Here is a 10116-nt window from a genome sequence, read left to right on the forward strand (position 1 = left end):
TTTCATATCTATATATGAAATTTAAGTTGATTAATGTGCCTGAGCTTTGTACTTAATATGCGTGAGTCTTGTGCTTAATGTGCCTGAGTTTTGTACTTAATGTGCGTGAGTGTGTAATGTTAATGTGCGTGAGTTTTGTACTTAATGTGCCTGAGTATTGTGCTTAATGTGCGAGAGGTTTGTGCTTAATGTGCGTGACTTTTAGCACAATCGCACAGGAAGCTATAAACAAAATACATTCAGACCACAAACTCAAACATATTAAACACAAAAGTCAGACGAAGACGAAGACGTATATGATGAAGAACAGAGAGATGGGAAGAGAGGATTAAGGGAATAGGAAGAGAAGACGAAGACGTATATGAAAAAGAACAGAGAGAGAGGAAGAGAGGATTAAGGGAAAAGAGAGGAAGAGAAGACGAAGACGAAGACATATATGTACAGGAGCAACAGGAGCACATTGACATTACACACTCACGCACATTAAGTACAAATTTCAGGCACATTAATTTAGTAGATCTAATGGTTGAAAATAAACAAAACTTTGTAATATTTATGAAAATGACCTCGCTTATTTAAAAAATTGTAATATTTATGAAAAATGACCCCGTTCATTTTTTACTTGATTTCCCATCATCAAATCTTGCAGATCAATGGTTTGGATTTGTCCACAAGTTTCTCACATGCGAGTGATTCTCATATATATATATATATATATATATATATATATATATATATATATATATATATATATATATATATATATATATATAGTAATACATATACTGATATACTTGTGTGATGTGTGGCTTAACTACATCATATAGTTATATATTTATTAGATATGTATATTTTCGGGAGCAGGGCGAGGCGGGAAAAGTACTCCCCATCCCCATCCCCGTTCCCCTATTTTTGTTTCCGTCTCCGTCTCCGTTGGGTACTATTGACACCCTTAAATTTGAGGAATTAGTTTCATTTCCTTTTCATGATGTTAATGAGGACGAATGTCAAATTCCAGATTCTAAGCTTTGATTCTTATTGATCATGCAATAAGAGTTGTACTATATAATATTTTGGTCAAAAATATTCTTACCATTATAGCTTTCATTATTTTTTCCAATTATTGTTACATGTATATGTATCCACGGTATATTTTCTTATTTTAATATATAGACATTATATATTGGAGTACTATATAAGTTATTTCCTAAAATATAAATAATCAAATTTATAAAAGTGGTTTACATTATTATTATTATTATTATTATTATTATTATTATACAATAATATAAATATCTAAAATCTAAATAAATCTAAAATTTTAATATAAATTTCTAATATTAGGCATCTATTTTTGCGAATCGCGCATAGATAAGTATCTTAGATCAAGAGTCAATTTAAATATCAGGCTTTATACTGTTCTTCTGATATTAAAACTGTAAATTTAAATAAAAATTAAATAAATATAAACATTACAATAATCAATAACTATTAAGGGTAAATTAGATTTTTTAAACAAAAATACAATAATTTAATATCAATAAGTTACTCAAAATAATTTTTTTTTACTTTTAATTTATTGACATCAATAAATTAAGTTAAAAAACTATTTACCAAACACTAATACTAACTATTTGACTAATCAAACAAATTAAAATTGATTGAATAAACTAATCTTACTATACTTCCCAAACAAAAAAAAAAAAAAAAAAACTAATCTTACTATAAGTCATTTTCCAAATACTCGGGAACATGTTATCACTTGTTTCGGCCTCTGGTTTTACCCGCGCTTGCGAGCTTCTTTCTTCGCTGGGTCTTAAGTGTCTCCTCAAACCCTAGTTGTACACTCTCCCTCTTTCTCTCTCTAAATCATCTGTAAAATGGCTGAGGGAGCTCTGGACATGTCTCTGGACGATCTGATTAAGAAGAATAAGAAGGTCGGCGGGGGCAATTCTCGGGGCAGGGGACGCGGATCTGGACCCGGACCAGCTCGCCGGCTTCCGACACGCACATTCAACCGACCTGCACCCTACGGTACCGCCAAGGTGAGCTTTCTAGATCTGCATACCACAAAAATTCTTCGCTACAGTATACACTCTGTGTTCAGTATGTTTATATATATATGTATTCTAACTTCATTATTGAAATTGTAGCTGGTTGAGGCACCAGATTCAGCTTGGAGTCATGACATGTTTTCGGTGGATCAGCAGATGGCGTTTCCCGGCCAAGTAGGCGGTGGCGGTCGACCTTCTTCCATAGAGACTGGCACCAAGCTCTATATATCCAACCTAGAGTATAGCGTCTCTAACGAGGATGTCAAGGTGATTTCCTTTTTTTTTTTTTTTTTTGTTTTTTTGTTTTTTTTTGTTTTTTTTTTTTGTTTTTCTGCTCATTATTTTGAAAACTTTCTAGATGCTCTCGATGTAATTATGTTAATTTAGCACAAGGGTCCAGCCGTTGCCTCCTCTTTGGAGGATTAGTATTGAACGTAGTGAGCTGTATCAAGTTCCGTAGAGTAGCTATTTGCTGTGGCTTTCACAATGCATTCCGTTTTGCTGAGTTCACTTGCCTTTTGCAATTCCACAAATTTTGTGTAGTAATTCAGGTTGAAATCCGTTATGTAGGTGCCAACTCCAAGTTCCTTCCCGTTGGTCTTGTCTTGCTAAGAGGTTGTGTAACAAAGGGGGTAGAGGGGAAGGGGATGACCCAAAAAATCCTACTTCTACCAGTGGTATTGGTAGGTCACCGGGTTATTCAAATAAGTCGTGTTAGTTGTTACAACTTCCGTACCAATTCGGGGCCATAGCACCTCCTTCTCCAGAATCCCCTGAATCAGAGTTTGTTGCTGTTATAAAGAAATAGAGAGGACTAATAAAAGTATAAAACCACATAACTGATACATCGGAATATTATCCTTCTTCCCACTCCTTTGTTCTCCCTACTATTGATCTTACTTTTCTTAGTTTGGTAGAGAGTAAGGGTTAAGGGAATCGATTATGAAGAAAAGGATGCATTGAATCTATGTATGAGTTCAGGGATGGTCGAATAGGTTCTGCTAAATATGATTATATAAAGGTGGCTATAAATGAAGTCCTGTGTAATCAATTTAGTGGATGGCCTTTCTCCATAAAGAAAGAACATCTTTTTTACTGGCATTAGATAGAAAGTGTCATGTACTGAATATGTTTCTACGGGAAATTTGAATGATATGCCTGTCGAGGTTGATAATTGGTATTTACTGCTCAAGATTTTTTTTTTTTTTTTTGGAAATTCAGTGACTACGTTCTTCTCTGATAAGACTGCACCTGACACTATCTTGGGCACAGGCTATGATTTGCTGTTACTCTAATTGATTCAATAGCTGAAGCATCATCATTAATAAATACTCTGTAACTTTAAGCACTTCTCAAGTGTAAAGTAGTAAATCACCTCAGTAGTTATTTCTTTGGATGCACTAAATGCTTGATCATTTGTGTTGTATTCTCCATTCTCCAAGCACTACTGTTGTTTTACATATTGTGATACTTGATGCAGGAACTCTTCTCAGAGGTTGGTGATCTGAAATCCTTTGCAATTCATTATGATAGGAGTGGAAGATCAAAGGTAAAATATTTTTGGAGAATATGGTTTCCTACTTTGCTGGCTGTGCCACTTCTATGTGGTTGCTTAAAAAAGAAATCATTTTCTCTAGGGAACAGCAGAAGTTGTCTTCTCACGTCGACAAGATGCTTTAGCAGCTGTGAAAAGGTATAACAATGTTCAACTCGATGGCAAGGCAATGCATATAGAGATTGTAGGCACAAACATTGCAGCCCCTCCTGCTCCATCTTCCTACAGTGGTGGTGCCTATGGAGATTTCAATGGAATTCCTAGAAGGTCTGCCTGTTCTAGTGCTTTCAACTATTCTATTTAGTTTATTTAAAATTTTTAAGAATATTTTTGGTTAATACTGTTTTGGTGCTTTATATGTTCATATCTCTTCCACTGATTCATGCAATTGCATTCGACGAAAAAATTATCCATGGGTAATATTTTTAACAGTGTATCACTTTTTAATGTTGAATTCAGATATTACCAACTACCTCCTGGTCCTTCACCTGCACCATTCTTATTAATATATTGCCTAGAGAGCTCTAAGATGTCTTAACTCATTTTAAAGTTATGTACTAGTGTTTTGGCAATTGATTTCAAGAGGGTAAAAAAGCTTCTTTTTTGTGTCCCTATGATAGTTGCATTTTGACTAAACAAGAGTTCACTTGTCATTGTGAGAGGGCAATGTGCAATGAGAGTTGCTAGATTAGAGTTGAAAGCAGATGTAGGTGCCGTCTTTTCCCCTGCAATGTTATGGTTAGGTAGCAGGTTTGGAGATACATTTAGGGTGCTTTCTAGATAAGAAATGTTACCCTAGACACACTTTTTCACCAAAGAAATGGTGGAAGCCAACATGTTTTTTGCAAGGAAATTGAAAAAAAAGTAACTGTTGTTGCAGGTGTTTTAAGATCTTGTGTTTTACTTGTGCATGTTATACACATCAACACAAATAGGTTTATGGATGGTAGGGTGCACATCTGAGGATTTTAGAAATGGTTGAATAGAGCATTTAAACCAGCTTTAGTGGCACCTGTCTGAGACACGGTACATAAACTGATTCCAACATGCCAACAATTTTATCAGAGAATTTAGAACTTGTTGAAACTAGACATGCTTGTATGGTACGTTTTTATGTTGTTAGCAGCACCTTTACTGTCTTTTTATTCCTGTTGGCTTTGCTTGATCTGAATCTAGTTGCAAATATTCACCATGACAACTATAATTTGATTAAATAAATGCCTGCTCTCACTTTGCTACATTGGATTTAAACAGTGGGCAAGGGCGAGGTGGAGGTGGAGGTGGAGTATTCGGAAGGCCACGTGGTGGCAATAGGGGAAGAGGCCGTGGTTTCCGAGGAGGAGGAAGAGGAGGTGGAGGAGGTCGAGGACAAGGTAGAGGGCGTGGAGAGAAAGTAGTATCTGCAGAAGATCTTGATGCTGACTTGGAGAAGTACCACTCGGAAGCAATGCAAGAAAATTAATGAATTCCTCCTCTATCATTGTTTTGTTTTGTCTACACTTGCTGTAACTATTCTGCGAATTTATGCTTTGCTTGATGATTACACAGACAACTCTCTTGTATGTTTAGCCTCCTAGAATTACATGGAAGTAATGAGTTTGTAACACATTTCTTACTAACTCCGTTTAAATTTGTGTAATTTATTGTTAGTTTGCTGCTACTGACCTCCTTGGTTCTTGATAGTACTGTCGTTTTTCTTGTTAACTAGCTTCATTTACAAGAAAGAAATGATTTAATTCTCTTACATATTTTTTGTTTGTTTCATTCACAAAGTTCGTTCAAGCAACAAAGAAACAATCATGGAAATAACACATCACTAGCGTTGTTTATGATGATTACAGACTGGAAATCTCAGTTAACAGTGCAGCTACCTACTATACTACAATACAAAAGCTGTTCCTACAACTAACCATTTTTCCCAGCTTACAACAAAACAAACACCCTCACAGACAATCAATCATTCTGGATTTACCCTTCTTTTTGTTAATTTTTCCCAACCAGAGAAAATCAATCTCAGTATTGAATATAATACCGCTATTATGCATGACTTTATGAAGTTCCAACACGAAGCAGGCCAGTACCACGGGTATAGCAAGCGAAAGAAGAGGCTTATAAGGTGCCGAGGATATCTCCCAACCTGGAACCAAAGTTTCAAATGTGGCAGTTTACTGACCAGTGGCAATCGAGAATTGCATTTATGAAACAATGACAGGATTAGAGAGTATGGGAATAGTCTCAAGATTCTGGAGAACTTGGAACCTACTACTTTATAAGCATGCTATCTAGAGCCGGGAGGAATCAAAGAATATACTCACAGGAAAAAGTAGATTGAGTGCATTCCATGCAGCATGACGAACAGCTCGTGTTGGATACATGGGAGCTCCAGGGCTCGTGAAGCTGTACAGGCAAGTTTTAAGCCTTGTACTTGTCGCCATTCTCAATTCTAATCCTGTTGACATTTAATTTTTAAATAACTAGTAGCAGGTATATGAATCAAGGATTTTGTGCTAGTGCTCTAATGCGCATACCACTGAGAACTTTTGTCTGAGAGAGGTAATACAATAGCACTGGCTCGACCTTTAATTTCTGAAGCTGGTATCAGTGATGCCAAACAAGCAAGACAAAAGACGTTAAGGATGTAAATTGGCTTAAAGCTAATAGACAGAAGTATTGTGTTGTGTATTTTACCTGATCAGCTAATTCCGTAACAAAAATATCAGCTGGACCACCAATCAAGAAAGAATTCGGATAATCAGGAAATTGCTTCAAGAAGCTTTCTAGCTTTTCAACTGTAAAAGCAAGCAACCAATGAGCAAACCAGTTTCAACATCTAATGCAGGATTGTCATGAGCCTTGCTTACCTGAGTCATAGAAAAATAGGAACCTTGAAAGGAGGAGAAACAAACTCTGCTGCACCTGAAGAAGTTTCAAGAAGAAGCAAGATAGTACTTAGTAGAATGCTCCATAGGCATGCCTATTAAATCTAACTGAAGTTAGGTAGACGAAACAAGAACTTGCTTTAAATGTTAGACCTGCAAGGGTATCTTCTTTAACCGATCAGGATCAAGAGAAACTTCCTCGAGAAGATACTGCAGCCAGTTGAAAGAACACAGATGTTAAAGCATCTCTTTATGATATATGGAGTAACAGTTTTGGACATCCATTGTATCTCACCCGAAAGAGACTCTGAAAGCGCCTTGTGTTGGTTTGGATATCAATCCTGGAAATATGTATTATAAAAATAAGGACATTTCTATTTGTTTCTATCTTCCCCATGACAAACAAAGCACTTAAAAGTCCTCATGGTTATACTGACAAGTAACTATAGATTATAGAGAGAGAGAGAGATATTTACATTGCCAATAAACTATAACCATACGGAAGAATGAATTCATACCAGAATACATTAGTAGCACCTTGAACAAGAGCTGAAGAGTACCGGAGAAGGACTTCAGAATTGTCAAGTTCAACCTCGAACAACTGAAAATAGAACATGTCTATTTTATTCAAGGATGATAAAAGAAATGGATACAAAAACTGTTTCATATAAATTCAACTACATGTCTACACAGGAATACATTAAGGTTTATGAGAGAACAGAAAATTCTAATACGCCAAGTTTGAAGTTGTATGTAAGCTCGCTTACCCACTTGTGAAACAAAAGAGTAAAGATATTAGAACAAAAGGACTGGCTCCATAGTTGAACAATCAAATCAAGGATTGCTTTCCCATTGTGGGGTACTAGGATGAAATGGTCAGCAAGTACATCATAAAAACATATTGGGCCTTCTATCCTTTCCTCTGCGGCAGATATTACATCTTCACTGCCAAAAATTATTTCTGTGCAAGTTCATGAGACATAGTAAGAACCTCAATAGAGTATAAATTCATTATGCAAAGTACATACACACAAAGCACCCGCCAATAAAATTTGTCAGCAATGTGAATTTTTCTTCAATCCAAATATCCAATATCATCTGATCCTCATAGATATGGATAGATAGTAAAACAATAAAAGCAAATCTAGAAAAGAATATTGATCTCAGATTTTAAGAAGCAAAGCACTCATATTTACCAACATCCTAGTAATGCAACAAATGGGGAAACCCAACAAAGCACAAATCTAACAACTTTAGATTAGTAGCCATCATAAAATTTGTTTGAGTAAAGATACTAATAGCAAACTCTGATTCCCGGTATCCATCGTCAAGAAATTACTTGGTCATCCTTCGCAAGCACAACATCCTACATGCTACTAGTTGGCTACTTGCCTCACAACCCTGATATCATGAATCCATTAAATGCCATATTTAAGTGTGTGCTAGTGGTGGTCACAGAGGGTGAAACATCTTAGGCATAGAATGTAGATGATACCATCAGTAAATGAAAGAAATAAAGGATGCAAGAAATAGAAGGAAATTCATCACTATGAAATACATGTGAAGTTTAAACATTAAATTTTCCATGTATGGAGTATCTCCAAATTGCTTCACAGGACTTCTCCAATTTTCTGAACCTTTTATACCTCATTCTCACACTTGCTTTTTATCTTCATGCCCAACAAGTATGAGAAGCAAACTTTTTCATTGATTTGGATTCATATACATTTGTGCAATACTACAGTATGAAGACCAATCAGTAGTGAGTGTCTCCAAATCATTTTTCTCAATAAATTACATATAGCAGCATACTAGCTGTACAACCTTGAAGGTCTTCAAAAGCAACAGGGAAAGCTAGAAAAGATCTAGAGGATACCATGGGAGTAAAACAAAGGAAGAAAAGGAAGGTCATATGCTACATTGGTGAAATCATTTCCCACAATTTACATTGTTACTTGTCAGTATTCCTAACATAAATATAAATGCCCTTGTACACACACACACACACACACATAATTCCCCTTTTGTTTTCAAAACAGAATCCCATAAGGTCATATTTGAAAGCTGTCTACTAAGCCAAATACGAGCATCTCTTCCACATAAATGCCTTGTGATTCAACTGAACTATTTGAACATTATTTTGCATGAAAAAATAATTTCAACGCTGCGCCATCAAATAAAAGTGAATCTGATTCATACAGAACAAAACATAAATGAAGAAAAGAAAAAAAGGCAGGTCACCTTTTGCTCGATCATCAACTTCCAAAGCTATGTCCGCGAATAGCTGCTGCAACAAATCGCGCCTCTGAGACGGCGAGGTCAATGCCTGAAACGAAATTCACACGTTTCATCAACTGATCAGCAGATTCAGGAGGCAGAGAGCGCAACTTCTCCAATCGTTGCTATAGAAATCAATAAATATAACACGGGAATCATAAGGCAAAAGCAGAAGCACCAAATGCGGAATCGGAAATACGAAGGATCAATCGATGCACAAGTACGTACGCGTTGAAGCTTCTTCTCGATCTCCTGGGTGAGAGCAGTGAGGTAAGCTGAGTTTCGAGGCGTTGAAACCGGAGGCATGTTTGATCAAGCTTGGATTCTCCGAGACATTTGAGCATCAGAAAAGGCGCAACGATCCCTGCAACTCTCCCATCCAAACATGCCTTTGCCAATATATGTATCTTCAATTCAATTCACTGCGAAAAGGATTTTGCAGTAACGATAAACATTTACCGACAGGTATATGCATATATTTTTACAGGAATTTTTTTTTATAAAAAAATATTTATTGAAATTTAAAGCAATGATTAGGGAAGTGGCGTGGTAGAGAAGCAATTTCGGGAGAAAAAGGGGAATGCCGAAATGGAGATGTGGCCGGCGGAGAGGCTTCCCACGTGGGTTACCTGATTACTTCTTTCCGTTTGGATAAAAATGGCTGATTTTGTAAGACCACCGGCCACGGGCCACCGGATCTTTTCACTTCCTCCCTGCCCCATGCGGTTAATACCAAAAAGAGTTAATGTGATTTGTGGTCCTCTAACTATAGTGAATTTGTTACATTTTTTAAATTTTAAAATTGATTACTTGTGGTCTTTTGAACTTTCAAATTATTATCATCAGTAGTCTAAATTTATTATCTATGATCCTTCAACTGTCAAAATATAACCAGTCATGGTCCTTCAGGAAAGACCATGGTGGTTAAAATTTAATAGTTTAAGGACCATGGTCGGTTAACTTGGACCACAAAAGGTAACAATTTGAAAGTTGAAAGATCACAGTTAGTTAATTTAAAAAGAGTTCTTTTCAAAATGGTTCCTCGACTATTGCTCATTCTTAATATTGCATTTCGACTTTCAATTGCACTAAATGTGGTCACTCGACTTTCAAAAACTCTCCCAATTTAGTCATTCGTTAGATTTTCGTCTACTCAATAATAAAATAGAAGACATTTTTGTCCGTTTAAGTATTATACGCTTAATATACATTGAAAAATAGTCGAGGGACCATTTTGAAAAAAGTTGTTTTATTTATTTCATTTTTAGATTCTATCAAATTAGAATTTCTATATATTATTTTTCTTACAAATATAATAGATAAAATCATAGAGTCCAATCTCAAAATTTTC

The 10116-nt window shown here is 35.9% G+C and overlaps 2 protein-coding genes across 3 annotated transcripts; one reads left to right on the forward strand and one right to left on the reverse strand.

The window, feature by feature from the left end:
• The first annotated feature begins 1762 nt into the window (after positions 1-1762).
• On the forward strand, positions 1763-5276 carry LOC109156368 (THO complex subunit 4A-like). Its single transcript, XM_019304204.1, has 5 exons — positions 1763-2045; positions 2154-2321; positions 3535-3603; positions 3692-3876; positions 4864-5276. The coding sequence occupies exons 1-5, from the start codon at positions 1881-1883 to the stop codon at positions 5069-5071; spliced, it is 795 nt and encodes a 264-aa protein (XP_019159749.1). The 5' UTR covers positions 1763-1880; the 3' UTR covers positions 5072-5276.
• A 110-nt stretch (positions 5277-5386) lies between these two features.
• LOC109156365 lies at positions 5387-9481 on the reverse strand. 2 transcript variants are annotated; one of them, XM_019304200.1, is made up of 12 exons: positions 9395-9481; positions 8994-9187; positions 8730-8814; positions 7256-7449; positions 7007-7089; positions 6784-6829; positions 6642-6698; positions 6471-6525; positions 6298-6398; positions 6138-6201; positions 5925-6058; positions 5387-5746 (listed from the first exon to the last, which is right to left on the reverse strand). In XM_019304200.1, the coding sequence occupies exons 2-12, from the start codon at positions 9069-9071 to the stop codon at positions 5567-5569; spliced, it is 1077 nt and encodes a 358-aa protein (XP_019159745.1). In that variant the 5' UTR covers positions 9072-9187; positions 9395-9481; the 3' UTR covers positions 5387-5566. The 2 variants fall into 2 exon arrangements, with proteins under 2 accessions (XP_019159745.1, XP_019159744.1); XM_019304199.1 differs by having other exon boundaries at positions 8994-9402.
• Between the last annotated feature and the right edge of the window lie 635 nt (positions 9482-10116).

Source organism: Ipomoea nil, unplaced genomic scaffold, assembly GCF_001879475.1.
Source record: "Ipomoea nil cultivar Tokyo-kokei standard unplaced genomic scaffold, Asagao_1.1 scaffold2705, whole genome shotgun sequence".
Lineage (NCBI taxonomy): Eukaryota > Viridiplantae > Streptophyta > Magnoliopsida > Solanales > Convolvulaceae > Ipomoea > Ipomoea nil.

What these genes read in the sequence shown, in the direction of transcription:
- LOC109156368 (XM_019304204.1), top strand. Translation starts at nt 1,881, where the DNA reads ATGGCTGAGGGAGCTCTGGACATGTCTCTGGACGATCTGATTAAGAAG. An exon ending in ATAGGAGTGGAAGATCAAAG is followed by an intron (nt 3,604 to 3,691) that starts GTAAAATATTTT and finishes CATTTTCTCTAG; the next exon opens with GGAACAGCAGAAGTTGTCTT. An exon ending in TTCAATGGAATTCCTAGAAG is followed by an intron (nt 3,877 to 4,863) that starts GTCTGCCTGTTC and finishes GGATTTAAACAG; the next exon opens with TGGGCAAGGGCGAGGTGGAG.
- LOC109156365 (XM_019304200.1), bottom strand. Translation starts at nt 9,071, where the DNA reads ATGCCTCCGGTTTCAACGCCTCGAAACTCAGCTTACCTCACTGCTCTC. An exon ending in GGTGCTACTAATGTATTCTG is followed by an intron (nt 6,830 to 7,006) that starts GTATGAATTCAT and finishes ACATATTTCCAG; the next exon opens with GATTGATATCCAAACCAACA. An exon ending in TTACGGAATTAGCTGATCAG is followed by an intron (nt 6,202 to 6,297) that starts GTAAAATACACA and finishes CACTGATACCAG; the next exon opens with CTTCAGAAATTAAAGGTCGA.